Source organism: Littorina saxatilis, linkage group LG4, assembly GCF_037325665.1.
Source record: "Littorina saxatilis isolate snail1 linkage group LG4, US_GU_Lsax_2.0, whole genome shotgun sequence".
NCBI classification, from domain to species: Eukaryota; Metazoa; Mollusca; class Gastropoda; order Littorinimorpha; family Littorinidae; genus Littorina; species Littorina saxatilis.
Window position 1 is genome coordinate 24,300,062 of NC_090248.1, and position 15,102 is coordinate 24,315,163.

The window sequence follows — 15,102 nt, forward strand, 5'->3', positions numbered from 1 at the left end:
AAAATTTCAAATGTCTGTAGATCGTCAGAAAAAAATCGTACATGAATGAAAAAATATTCAAAAAATTGTTTTTTAGAACACTAACCGATCTGTGAGCAGCTTTTTTAATGTCCTTTTATACTTTATTTATGAAACGAAAATAAAAGAGCAAAAAATGCTGTCTTCACTTTTTATGTCCGTCGTGTCACGTTTACTGAACGCGACTGAAAAACAATGACGGGTCCCTTTTTTCGTAATTTTAAATGTAACCAAGATCGCGTCCCTTTTGTCGCCTCCTTTCAGGAAAAACCTATCGCCGCGTGGCCTTTACGTCTTATTTTATTGGTGTCCTGAAGTTGTCAAAGTGAGTATTAAAATTATTTTATGTCCATCGTGTCACGGGGTGTGTGATAGTGATTAAAACTTGAAATGTGCTCAAATCACATTCAATACATGGGACTTTGGGACACTTAACTATCTAGATTTGAAATTGCAATCAAATTTGGAACAGGGAGCATTCATAATTTTTTTTGTTGAAATTTGTCCATCGTGTCACGGTCCATCGTGTCACGATCTCAGTCGTGACACGATGGACACAATTGTGACACAACGGACATATTCGTGTGTCTTGTTCGATGTAATTCAGTTATTTATGTATAGGCGATGAAATGGGCTAGCTATACACCTGACAATGTAAGCATGTAGATCTAGTGATACATACACTCTTCAAAAAAAGTTAAGGATCGGTTGAAAAAACGGATCTAATTATAAAAAAATTGCCAAAAAATTAAACATCGACATAATAATCAAAAGATTAATGTGTTTGAATTAACAAATGAACAATGAGTCTTGACCTAGAATTTTGTTTGGCAGGCAGAGTTATTTCCCTTTGTGTGACTTCTCAAAAGTGTCTGCATTTTGGTAGAAAAAGGGTGGTTTTTTATAGCCCCATGAAGTTTGCGGAACGCATGCCAGGGCAAAAGGTTGTGATGCACGTGCTACAACAGGGTCCTGGCTATTGTACATCGCTCACCACCTTGTATTTAAAGGTTGACACGCTGACACAATTATGCACAGTAGCAACATGCCCCCACGAAGAAAACTGAGCAATTTGGATAGAGTAAGGGCAATAGGATGGCTACAAGACAGTGTTGCTGCCAGGCAAGTGGCCCCAAGGCTTGCAGTGGCTCCCTCTGTCATCATTAGACTAAAACAGAGATTCCACGCAGCTGGAAGAGTGCAGGAGCGACAACGTTCTCGTCGGCCCAGAGTCACCACACAAAGAGAGGATCGCTTCATTCAGAGGCAGGCCATGCAACAAAGAATGGCTACGGCAAACAACCTTAGGCAACGCCTACAAGCTACCACGGCAACACTGTTGTTAGTGGTCAGACGATCCGAAACCGCTCACACAACTTTGGCTTGCGTGCAAGGCGTCCAGTCCGAGGAACAACCCTGACTGCTAATCACCGAGCAGCTCGCCGAGCCTGGTGCACTCAACATGTGAGGTGGCAACGTCAGCAGTGGGCTCAGGTGTTGTTTACAGATGAGTCCCGCTTTTGCTTGGAACCTGCTGATGGTCGCATCCGAGTGTGAAGGCGTCGCGGAGAGCCCTTCGCAGAAGGCGCTGTTCTGGAACGACAGCGTTTTGGCGGAGGCTCTGTGATGGTCTGGGGAGGGATCAGCACACGTCAAAGGACACCTCTGTACCATGTAGTGGGCAACTTGACCGTTGTCCGCTACCAGAATGAGATCCTGCAACCCCTGGTCATTCCAGCCCTCCAAGCGATCGGCCCTCGTGCGATTCTTCAGGATGACAACGCACCTCCCCATCGCTCTGCAGCTGTAAACACCTTCATCAAGCAGGCCAGGGTCAACAGGATGCTGTGGTCATCCAACAGCCCGGACCTGAACCCCATAGAGCACATGTGGGACGAGCTTTGTTGTCGGGTACAGCAACATCACCCTCCTCCTGCCAATCTGGGTCAACTGCTGCAATGGCTCCAGCAGGAGTGGAATGGAGTTCCCAGAGCATACATATGCAACCTGATCCACTCCATGCGCCAACGATGTGTTGAATGCCTGGCACACAACGGAGGGCACACGCGTTATTGACACTGATTCACATTGTTGTGAATTCCATTTTCGAGGGTTGTCACGTTTGACACACTCTAGCTAAATTGTCGCTGCCGCGTTCGATCTTTGCTTTGTTTGTCATTACGCCTTGGTTGTTCAATTATATAATTTTTAAAAAAAAGAAAGAATTCGGTCTTGTCTGTTATGTGTGGCGTGCTTGTAAAAAAGTTATCCTTAACTTTTTTTGAAGAGTGTAGAAGGAATTCGACCGGAAGATTATCTTGGGCGTTGGGTGTTTGTCGCTTACGACAAGATGGCATATCCCGGTCTAGTGGTAGACGTTGACAATGGAGAATACCTGGTGGACTGCTTGCACCAACTTGGAAAGGACAATTGTTTCTTTTCACCAAGAATGAAGGACACACTATGGTACCCCCATGAAGATATTCTGGCTGTCATCTCTGAGCCAGTTAAAAAAGATGGCTTCTCTGATCATTACACTGTAGATCTATTTGTATGGAATCATGTGCAAGAGAAGCTTTTCCGGAGACACACCCCGTTGCAGTCTAATGTGTTCACTCAACCTAGAGCTCGCTATCATAACAGACATTAAGTTCAAAGACGGTTACCTTTACACTTTTTCAGTCGTTCCTCTTGACTCGTTCAGTTTGATAAAAATGCCATGTGGAAAGGCATTCCAATTCTGCTTTTTGTTTGTTTAGTTTAATACCCAATTTTAAAAAAATGTAATTTTCAAACTTGCTTCCTTTTGTATGTGCAAATGTCTATCGTGTCACGAGCGTGTCCATCGTGTCACGAGCGTGTCCATCGTGTCACACTGCACACTAAGGCTTAATTTGCAAACCAAAGATGTTGTTTCATAATCAAGGGTTTTGGGTGCCTGTTGCCATCGTTTAGAGTTACTAGTAAAAAAAAGTTTCACATAAATGTGTGCATTTGTTTCAGTATTATGTGTGTTGACGTGTGCTGTGATTTATTACTTTTTCTGTCTACTCTATCATTTTCTGTAATCAATGCACTTTCTTTAAAACAAAACCACATATTTTGATTTATTCCATTGAAGGCTGATCTGTGTGTTGTGTAACTGAAAAGAAATGGACTGAGTGATTAAATTTATCATAAAAAAACCAAAAAACTTGTCCGTGACACGACAGACATTTTCACATGTGTACATTTTTTCACATTTTTATATTTCTTCACATTGTTTTGTAAAAGTGGCAAGAAGCGACCTATGGAATACCCAATGGGTATAGTTCAACATAAAATTATTGCTGATTCCTTTGGTGAAGATTATTCCCCCCCGATTTTTTTTTTCATTTTTGCCCCAAAATTGAAAACCCTCACATATATTCTAATGTTAATTTACAAGAATGACTTACCACTTGAGCAACCTTTGCGATACCATCCTGATCAATGAACACATCTTTTGCTGTCTCTGTGATGATCCGACCTGATTCACGAGGCAAAGTTACTCCATCCATTTTGCTGCAGATGCTGAAAGAAAATGCAAACAAAGTTTTTCCTCTGTGACTCGATCTGGATTTCAAAATCAATTATCACTTCAAAATGTTACAGACTAAACATTACCTCCATCATGTTTGTTGAGGTCTTGTGAATAAAAAATTCAAACTCTGGGCTGCGTACACAGAGCTGATACAAGAATAACTGCACACACTTTCCTGTTTTTATATTCCAAAATACACTTTATTTTCTGCCATTGTTAATGTCATAATATTCTGAATTGCCTCTCCCATACTGTGAACCTACCAATACATGCATGTAACCTTTTCTGAATAAAAAAAATTGTGAAGACAAAAAAAAAATTCAAACTCATTCTAGCTAGAAGAAATTAGTTAGAAGTACAAGACCAGTAAATAAATCCCAGCACAACTTATAATTATATGGGTCCTTTTGGACGTTTTAAGTTCAGCGACTCCTAATTAAGTGCAACCAAAATCATTATACAGCACTGAATGATAGCTCTCCCTCTCTGTGGCACTCTGTGGCACTCTGTGACACACACACACACACACACACCAGAGACATTCTATATCTACCATGTCTCTGAACACAGACCACAGGCGGAAGGTATCGTTCACTGGACCACTACTTCCATAGAAAGACTACAAGGTTTGAAGCTGAGTGTCATACCTTGTAGTCTTTCTGTGATAGTAGTAGTCCAGTGGACGATACCTTCCGCCTGTGCACAGACAGACTCTTATCAGTTGAACTTGCGCTGAAAATGCAGGGACGTTTTTCTACTGCAATCTAAACCTCTGAGTGTGTAACTACACACACACACACACACATTTCCAACGCACATTTTTTCATGTAGAAATACATGTGGCTCCGAACTAGCGGTACCAAAAATACTGACCTAAAGCAGACGACACACGCTGACAACGATGCAGACAACAGCAACTGCCGACTCGGTAAATAGTCGGAATCAAAGAGAGAGCTTTTCCCGCGCTCATTCAGCATATATCCTCACGTGTGCAGCGTTGCACTTTGCAGGCACAATACCCCTCTCTACGAGCGAGTTTTCGCGAGGAACAGGGTTGAGCTACGGTAGGGTCACTGCGCATGTCTGGTTTTTTTCTTCGCGGAAACGCTGTTGGGTTGTGTCCAGTCGCGTCCCTTGCAACAAGATGGCGACAAGCGCGTTACGGATTTACTGTTGTGGAGAGTTGATGGACGACGATGATGATGAACAAGCAGTACTGTTTTATTGTTGATGTGAATGTAATGCCAAAACATCGAACTATCGATTCGAACGTCAATGAAGAAGTGAGCGTGAAAATCGAGCGCAAAACAGCCGGGTAAAAGTTCAGGGCGCTAAAGTACATTTGAGCCGAAATCGCACCCAAACTCCTGTTGGCCTCATTTCTTCCCAAAATAAACATCACTGCTAAAATAAAATGCATTAAAACCAAGACAGTATCCAACCCAGTATCCTTAATTTTTGAAAGGCTAAGTGATTTACAACAAATGTCTTCTCACAATCCGTAACTTTGTCAAAAAATATTTGCAGAAGTTTCTCACCTCGCCTTGGCAGCCATCTTGGAACTGGAGAGACCCTACGCAGGAAGCAAGGTTGAAAGTTGGTTAACCGGTGACGTCACTCCAGTCGTACCGGACCGAGTTTTTGCGACCTCCGGTTCGACTCGAGTCACCTTAGTTGACGCTAAAACTCGCTCTACGTTAGCTATCTATAGGCACGTTTCATGATATTGAGGATTGCAGTTTCCCCCTCACACACAATATTCCAAAATAATAAATAGTCAAACAGGGACCAAAAAACAGTTTGCACCAAGAGTTCAACTTTTTATCTATCCAAAACAGTAAACAAGAAGAGCAAACGCTCGATCGAGTCACTTTCGCAGTTCTGAATATTATATGAGGCATCAGATGGACAGGAAGAAATTGCTATTCACAACACAATGAGTCACGTTCACATAAAATTTGAGCCCGGTCACTTTTATAGTTTCCGAGAAAAGCCCAACGTTAAGTTGTGTGTTGCCGAACAGAAAAGGCTAGTTATCTCCCTTGTTTTTCTGATAACGTTCGTAAAAGGCTACAGATGTAAATACTTTGATGTAAAGAATAATCCTACAAAGTTTCAATCACATCCGATGAACTTTGTCAAAGATATAAAATGTCTAATTTTTCCTTTGACGCTGACCTGTGACCTTGAAAAAGGTCAAAGGTCAACGAAACCATCGTTAAAGTGTAGAGGTCATTGGAGGTCACGACTAAACAAAATATGAGCCCGATCGCTTTGATAGTTTCCGAGAAAAGATATAAAATGTCTAATTTTTCCTTTGACGCTGACCTGTGACCTTGAAAAAGGTCAAAGGTCAACGAAACCATCGTTAAAGTGTAGAGGTCATTGGAGGTCACGACTAAACAAAATATGAGCCCGATCGCTTTGATAGTTTCCGAGAAAAGTCCAACGTTAAGGTGGTGTCTACGGACGGCCGGACGGCCGGCCGGACAGACTAACACTGACCGATTACATAGAGTCACTTTTTCTCAAGTGACTCAAAAATGGTTAACTTGCAAATAAAGGGACAGCATTGATCAGAACAATGGTAAGATAAAGGACGCTACTTATATTTTGTACATTTTTTATCTTTATCGTTTCCTGTAGACCTCAGAAGTTATAGCCAGCTTAAGAAATCATTCTAAAATCGAAAAACAAACATCTATACACGCAGAGTAGATTGATATTTGACACAGTCACACAGACATACGTGGGCTATGGGGCAACCCTACCCCCTAAATTTGAAAACGGGGTCAATTTCTTAACTGCATGTATTCAGCAAAACAATCCATAAAAAAAAAAATTTCACAAATGAACTTATGACTTTAGAAAAGCATTCAAAAATGCATATATACAACGCTTTTTCTTTGGTCCCAATTCAAGGGGGTGTGCTATTCTCAGGTAACACTGTGAACGCTCAAATGAGACTTGGTCACATGTCAAAAAAAGTAATCCCCCCTGTTGTTCATGGTTGGTTGGTGGGATTTTTTTTTATCTGAGCCATTGGCAAGCATGAAATGTCATCAACATTAGGAAAGACATAGTATCTCCCATTGTCTTTTGCGCGCAAACACTTCACACAGATCTCCTCTCGATCTGGCCCATCGGGGAAATGGGTTGACTTGGGGATGATCACCGCCCTGTATCTCTCCACCTTTCCATCCATGCTGACAAAGTCAGCGGTCACAAAGTCCCCAACTTGAATGTCTCACTGTGGGACAAAGAACCTGGTTTTCACGACTGGCACCACATGGTTGGCTGACCACGCGGCATCCAGTGGCGTGTTGTGGGTAGACGTCCATTGGACATAAATTGGGAAGGACGTCGCTGGATCATCTGGTTTGCATACTTTGTTCATGTACAACATTTAGTCAAGCTGTCGAACTAACAGAATGAAACTGAACTCACTGCATTTTTACAGCAACAGCGTATACTCGTAGCATCGTCAGTTCACCGCTCGATGCAAAGGCAGTGAAATTGACAAGAAGAGCGGGGTAGTAGTTGCGCTGAGAAGGATAGCACGCTTTTCTTTTATATCTCTATTCTTTTTAACTTTCTGAGCGTGTTTTTAATCCAAACATATCACATCTATATGTTTTTGGAATCAGGAACCCACAAGGAATAAGATGAAATTGTTTTTAAATCGATTTCGGAAATTTTGTTTTAATAATAATTTTTATATTTTTAATTTTCAGAGCTTGTTTTTAATCCGAATATAACATATTTATATGTTTTTGGAATCAGAAAATGATGAAGAATAAGATGAATGTAAATTTGTATCGTTTTAAAAACAAATTATTTTTTTTTACAATTTTCAGGTTTTCAATGACCAAAGTTATTAATTAATTTTTAAGCCACCAAATTGAAATGCAATACCGAAGTCCGGCCTTCGTCAGAGATTGCTTGGCCAAAATTTCAATCAATTTGATTGAAAAATGAGGGTGTGACAGTGCCGCCTCAACTTTTACAAAAAGCCGGATATGACGTCATCAAAGGTATTTATCGAAAAAAAATTAAAAAAATATCCGGGGATATCATATACCCAGGAACTCTCATGTCAAATGTCATAAAGATCGGTCCAGTAGTTTGGTCTGAATCGCTCTACACACACACACATACACACGCACAGACAGACACACACACATACACCACGACCCTCGTCTCGATTCCCCCTCTACGTTAAAACATTTAGTCAAAACTTGACTAAATGTAAAAATAAAAAATAAAAAATAAAAAAATGGGATAGCGGCGAAACGGGATTGCGCCAAAATGGGATGCGGTAGTAAGATGACGCTTGGCTTGTGAAATGTCGCCAAAATGGGACGGCGGCAAAACGGGATTGCACGTAAATGGGATATTGCGCGAATTATAAACGAAGGAGTAGACCCTAAGTTTCTCGTACGAGATGTTTACTGGGAGTAAATATTTGGGGAGTAAAAATTTAGTTCCTTGTGGAGTTCTTTTTTCGTACAAGATTTTTACTGGAAGTTTACTCCGGAGTCAATTTTTCGTGGAGTAAAAATTTCGTGTTACACCGGTTCATGACCGTTGTGGTAACGAGCGCACATTGCTGTCTCCATATTGTGTTCCTACGAATCGAAAGTACGATCGCCAAGCCCTTCTGTCATTGAAGGCAACGTTCGATATATATATTTGCGTCTGTCAGCGTCGCCAACGTTCGACAGATTGTACTACTGTTACTCACAAACTTTCAATTTACACAATGAAATGCCAATAACATGCAAACACAACAATGGGAGACGAAGGGAAAACCTACTAGCGATTGAAATTATGCAAACGAACTCACAAATCCCTCACTTTCCGAATGCAAATGCTGCAAATCCGTATGCGCGCGTCGCTGTGTCGAACGTTGGGTTGACGAACGTTGCTGACAGACGCAACAAAACTTGATCAAAAGGCACTAAAAACGATTAAATGTTTTACTTACTGGGTATCGCATTCCTCTTTTTCTTCCTGCAGACGATATGAAGCGGTTGAAACGTCGTTTCCGATGAAAGGCTCGGTTATTTCCGTTAAAAACGAAGTTTGCCGAACGTGTGATTCCGTCTACAGACACCGGTCGGATCACAACAAAAATGTTCATTCTTTGCGATTTTGTGATACTGTTGATGATACACCTGCTTTCCAGTGAAGAACATCAACAAGAAGAGCAAACGCTCGATCGAGTCACTTTCGCAGTTCTGAATATTATATGAGGCATCAGATGGACAGGAAGAAATTGCTATTCACAACACAATGAGTCACGTTCACATAAAATTTGAGCCCGGTCACTTTTATAGTTTCCGAGAAAAGCCCAACGTTAAGTTGTGTGTTGCCGAACAGAAAAGGCTAGTTATCTCCCTTGTTTTTCTGATAACGTTCGTAAAAGGCTACAGATGTAAATACTTTGATGTAAAGAATAATCCTACAAAGTTTCAATCACATCCGATGAACTTTGTCAAAGATATAAAATGTCTAATTTTTCCTTTGACGCTGACCTGTGACCTTGAAAAAGGTCAAAGGTCAACGAAACCATCGTTAAAGTGTAGAGGTCATTGGAGGTCACGACTAAACAAAATATGAGCCCGATCGCTTTGATAGTTTCCGAGAAAAGTCCAACGTTAAGGTGGTGTCTACGGCCGGACGGCCGGCCGGACAGACTAACACTGACCGATTACATAGAGTCACTTTTTCTCAAGTGACTCAATAAAATGATGTTCACAAGCAAGAATAACAGACAAAAGCACGCGATGTGTAAAATTAGGCTTTGCTTTGCAAACAAAGCACGTGTTTTTTTTACTGACAGACACTTTCGGTGGCGATTGAAAATTTTTCCAGAAACGGTTTTATGCTCCCATTTGATATTTTTTCCCTATTTTATCTAGTCAGAGACTAACCTTGTGTATTAATTGAATTAATAACCCCATTATCATATGTTTTGTGTGATATTTCGTGTCTGCTTGAATCACACTTTGAGATGGGGTCATGTGACAGAAGGAAATGGTGTCTGTCAGGATTCACACGTTCGCTTCGAAAAACTCGCTCAAATAATTGCTCAAACACAAATATTTTAGCTTTTATTTATTTTTTTGTATTGCAAATACCATACTTACTCATGCCAAGCAGAAAAAATGATGAAAATCAACACAGTAAGCAAGTAATTTGAAGGCAAAGTTTACACACATCAAAGAGTCTGATTACCGTGAAACCTGCCTATACGTTTATGGAAATTATTCTCAAACGGAACGAAACCGATTCTGGTTTGATATTCAAGGGAGAGAACCACTTCAAGTAGAGTGTACTTGAAGGTGGTGTCCGCAAGCTCCTGAGGGACCTGAAGACGGACAAGGCAACTGGACCAGACTCCATTCCAGCCTTCATCTTGAAGACGGCTGCTGACCAACTGGCGCCCATCCTTGTTCGACTGTTCCAGCTCTCGTTGGATACTGGGGAGGTCCCGCTTGACTGGCGCCAGGCCTGGGTGGTGCCTATCTTCAAGAAAGGGGAACGACACCTTGCAGCCAACTACCGCCCTGTCTCGCTCATCTCCATCACCTGCAAGATACTCGAGCACGTGGTGCACAGCTCCATCATGAAGCACTTTGACCACCATGCCATCCTTACCAACTGTCAACATGGCTTTCGGCGTAAACGCTCATGCGAAACCCAGCTCATCGTCACAGTCCATGAAGTTGCCCGGCAGCTAGCAGAGGGAGCCCAGGTCGACGCCATCCTGTTGGACTTCTCCAAAGCCTTCGACAAGGTGCCCCACGCCCGCCTGCTCACGAAACTGGCTTACTACGGAGTGAGAAACGACACCCTCAAGTGGATCTCTGCCTTCCTCAGTCAGCGTCAACAGCAGGTGGCCTTGGAGGGCGTCCTATCGTGTGCAGTCCGGAGTTCCGCAGGGGACCGTCCTGGGTCCTCTCCTGTTTTTAGCCTTCATCAACGACCTCCCTGAATCCGTTCAGTTCAGCAGCGTCAAACTCTTTGCAGACGACTCCCTACTCTTCAAACGCATATCCTCTCCAGCGGACAGTCTGCAGCTCCAACAGGACCTATCCAGTCTCGAACAGTGGGAATCAACATGGCAGATGGAGTTCAACCCCAGCAAGTGCACCGTCATCCGCATTGCCCCGAACAAGAAGAAGCCCATCCTGCCAACTTCCTACAGCCTCCATGGACAGACTCTGGAAACAACACCATCCAGCAAGTACCTAGGGGTCTTAATCTCCGATGACCTGTCCTGGAGCAGCCACGTGCAAGCGACTGTCAACAAGGGCAACAGAACTGTGGGCTTCTTGCGGCGGAACTTCCGGGAGTGCACCACCACCGTCAGAGCTGCTACGTACAAGGCCATGGTCAGACCGGTCCTTGACTACGCCTCGCCAGTCTGGGACCCGATCTCTCAGAAAGACGTCACGGAGCTTGAAAAAGTCCAACGCAGAGCAGCCCGTTACGTCCACAACAACTACAGCGATCGGACCCCAGGCTGTGTGACCAGCATGCTGAAGACCCTCCAATGGGAACCACTCGCCGACAGAAGACTCGCCAACCGCCTCACTATGCTCTACAAGATCAACAACGGCATAGTCGACATCAACAAGGCTCCAGAGGAGGACAGAGACTGTTCCAGGAGAGGGCATCCCATCCTGTTCTCTTCAACTCCTTCTTCCCCCGAACACTGCGTCAGTGGAACAAGCTCGACCCCAAGACCACAGTTGCTCCTTCACTGGAGTCCTTCCAAGCTGGTCTGGGTCGTACCCACGGACTTGCCTCGCTGACACAGTAACCCTGCAGCTCTTCGTGTAAATAGTTTTATACTTTTAACCATCTTCTCGGAGTTATTGGGTCACCCACCACCAGTAACCAATTACTCAGTACTCCGCCGCTGGACTACAGACGTTCGGATGAACCCAGTCCACATCAAGAAAGAAGAAGAAGAAGAAGAAGACTGCGGTGCTACTCTCCCATGGACTGTCTATATACTCCCGATATACCCCCAACTCAGTACTTTCTGTACATAGCGCAAAGAAGGAGTTGGGGGTATATCGGGAGTATATATATATACTCCCGATACACCCCCAACTCAGTACTTTCTGTACATAGCGCAAAGAAGGAGTTGGGGGTATATCGGGAGTATATATATACACACAGCATGACTGACAAACTACACATCACATTTCCACTCAAAAGGGTTCTTTTTTGGGGAAAAGAGAGAGAAGTAAGGGGAGTTGATGTATGGGGGGTACATACTAAAAATTGGGGGACCTATTTAAATATCCCCACCTGTCAGTGTGTTTGTCTCTGTCTTTGTCTTATTGAAATATCCCCACCTGCCGGTTTATACGGAAAGAGCTGTATTACCGTGACGTCTCTGTGTCCCCCAATTTTTAGTATGTACCCCCCATACATCAACTCCCCTTACTTCTCTCTCTTTTCCCCAAAAAAGAACCCTTTTGAGTGGAATGGCCTAGTTTGTCAGTCATGCTGTGTGTATATATATATAAACAAATAAGGAAAAATAACCACAGAATATTAAAATATCATATATATATATATACTCCCGATATACCCCCAACTCCTTCTTTGCGCTATGTACAGAAAGTACTGAGTTGGGGGTATATCGGGAGTATATATATACTCCCGATATACCCCCAACTCTCTCTTTACGCTATGTACCGAAAGTACTGAGTTGGGGGTATATCGGGAGTATATATATAGACAGTCCAGGGGAGAGTAGCACTGCATTGAAGTTCAGTCTACTTGAAGTGGTTCTCTCCCCGGAATATTAAACCAGAATCGGTTTCGTTCCGTTTGAGAATAATTTCCGGTGGGGGTATATAGGGATATTGCCCGTTTATGTTTTCGGTTATACGCGCTCTAAATATTCCGGAAAAACAATAGTAAGAGCACGTGAACTTTGCTTACCAAGATTTCGCTCCGCTGGTGAGGGGAGGCTACTCTAATAATAAAGACCTCAGGCCACAGCCACAGACTGCACAGTAGTAGTAGTAGTAGTAAAATTAATATTAAAAGTCCTACGGTTTTAATCCATTAAGGACTTGAGTGTTTGTCTGCTTTTAAAAATAAATTAAAAAATTAAAAAATAAATAAAGAGGAGGGCAGGGGGTGAAGTTGAGATGATAATGCTCTGGAATTCGTTAAAATAAAAAGTAGGCTAGTTAAGATGTTTCTTAGTAAGAATTATAAGTCTGTATTCTATATCCTGAATAACGGGTTTGTAAAATGATTTTTATTCAAAACGAGTTAAAAGGTAGAACCTTTCAGGATCACCAATAAAAGCACTGAAATAGATGAGCACTGAGTAAGAGGAACACGAACAATAAATCTCAACAACAAAAATAAAATAAAAGGATTAAGATGTAAGCCACGAAGGCCGTGGTAATAAAAACAATATGTACAGTTTGGCGACTAGTGAGCCTAGGGTGAGGATATGTTATCTAGAGGGTAGTCGCTAGAATCAGGGGGGATGGCGGGAGCCACTCGACCCAAACTGAGACACGCTGATGTGATAATCTGGGCTTAGAGTTATACCCACAGCCCCATGTCAAGAGTCCCTGACCAGTCGGCACAGCAGCAAGCTGTGTGACCAGCCTAGAGAACTGCTACTGCGCAAATAATCCTGGGGACTCAGACCATGGAGCTGCATATGGTCATATAAGGTTTTAAAGGTAATTCTATTTGTGGCGCATGGAGCGAAAATGTGTTGAAATGAATAGGGTTCTCCACAATGGCAGGACTTGTTAAAGATATGGAAGCGGCAGCCGCCGGCACGGAGGCGTCTGAGGATAGTGAGGTTTGTTGGGAGATCGGGTTGTAGATCGTTCATATCAATGGGTTGATAGGACAGATCGAGATGTTACATACTGACTTCGAATGAGTTTACGAATTTTACTGTACAGAACTCGGTTACTGAGTAGCCGATGTTGGTATTAGCAGGGCTAGATTCTGCCGCTTCTTTGGCGGCGACATCCGCCAGTTCATTTCCCCGGACCCCTACGTGAGAGGGGACCCAGAGAAACGATACGGATGTGCCGGATGCGATTAACTGGTGACATGTAAAGAGGATTTTTCTTTGCCCGATTTGATGTATTTCGATGCGGAGCTTGTAGTGAAGAGCGCGAGTCAGAGCAAAAAAACACTGCACGCGGTGTGACTGGGAGGTCATTTATAAAAGCGCATGCCATGAGCAAGGCAAATATAGCTCGGCTGAGAATATGGAGATGTCTTTATTGAGAGTATATTTCCTTGAGATTTTGAGATCTGGGATCACAAAGGCGCAGCCAATGCTGCCGTCTGCAAATTTGGATCCGTCAGTGAAGACTTTTAAATGCTCCGAGAATTTGTAGTTCAGGCACGGTTTCTTTTGTAACAGTAGCTAGTCTAGCTAGGTAGACGGGGTTATCTTTTTTGGTAGTATTATCTTCACTGTCATATATGATAGTAGGGGTTTCCTCAAGCCAGGGCGGGTAGGAGGGCGGGGGGACCCTGGCCAGCCGGCTCACTGACCTTCACCCCGCTATCGGCTAGAATACGGTTTACTGTGTCGGATAAGGGTAGCGTTTTGGCCAAGAGTTGAGTGCTATGTTTGGTGTTGGCCTCATAAGTTTGGTGCTGAGGAAAAAAGTCAGTCAGGACCTTGCAGGCAGAGTTCTCTACCGCGTGGGCTCTGACAGCATACCGTGGGCTGAGCTGAACGAAGTCTTATCTCATCAACAAGGGGCAGCCACCCACACTCGCTGTAGAGTCGACTCTTACTCACTTGTTGGGAGAGTCCCAGAGCTATCTTGAGCGCCCTGCACTCTAATAGCCAGTTTTTTCATGAGCGCCCGTACAAGAGGCGGGAGTGAATTAATTATGCCTGCACTACCTCTGTGACACACTTGCGTCCTCTGGCCCAGGATTGGGATGCCAGGTAGCGTATGATATATAGATCCTTGTTGGCCTTATTGATCAGATGGTCCAGTTAAGTCGAGTATCAATGATAACGCCGAGGAACTTAGCTTCTGAGCTCGGTTTGATATCACAACCTATCTTTATACTACAGTTGTCTACGGGAGACAACAAGAAAGACTGTTTTATTAGTTGAGGCTAGTTGGAAGCCGTTAGTGTACATATATTGACAGAGGTTGTCGATTTTAGTTTGGTAAGAAGATAAGTCACAGTGTTGGTAACTCTGTTATGGCGTGGTCTATTTGTGTCTATTAAGGCGAGGTCGTCCGCATACAGAAGTACACTGGCACCATCAACCTTAACAGAAGTAATGTCATAGCGCATGATACTGAATAAGTTTGGCGCGACTGCTGACATTTGTGGATGCAAGGGAAGAGCCAGTTCATCAATCCAAAGAAATTAAAAGTAATAATAATTTTTAAAATGTTTACGCATTTTGTGTGTGGGTGTGTGTTTGCTTTATTTTTCTTTTGTTTTTCCGCTAACCAGATGGTATCGATTGAATC

The 15,102-nt window shown here is 43.1% G+C and overlaps 1 protein-coding gene across 2 annotated transcripts in view; it reads right to left on the minus strand.

Moving 5' to 3' along the window:
* The window catches only part of LOC138964292 (queuosine 5'-phosphate N-glycosylase/hydrolase-like), a 114,711-nt gene that overhangs the window by 13,203 nt on the left and 86,406 nt on the right, over positions 1-15,102 (minus strand). The window contains exons 1-2 of one of the 2 annotated variants that reach the window (XM_070336208.1): positions 4,454-5,273; positions 3,456-3,570 (exon numbers count right to left, since the gene is read on the minus strand). In XM_070336208.1, the coding sequence (XP_070192309.1) occupies positions 3,456-3,570; positions 4,454-4,557 (219 nt within the window). In that variant the 5' untranslated portion in view covers positions 4,558-5,273. Of the gene's footprint in view, positions 1-3,455; positions 3,571-4,453; positions 5,274-15,102 lie in introns of those variants that run through there. The other variant, XM_070336209.1, reaches the window with a different exon arrangement.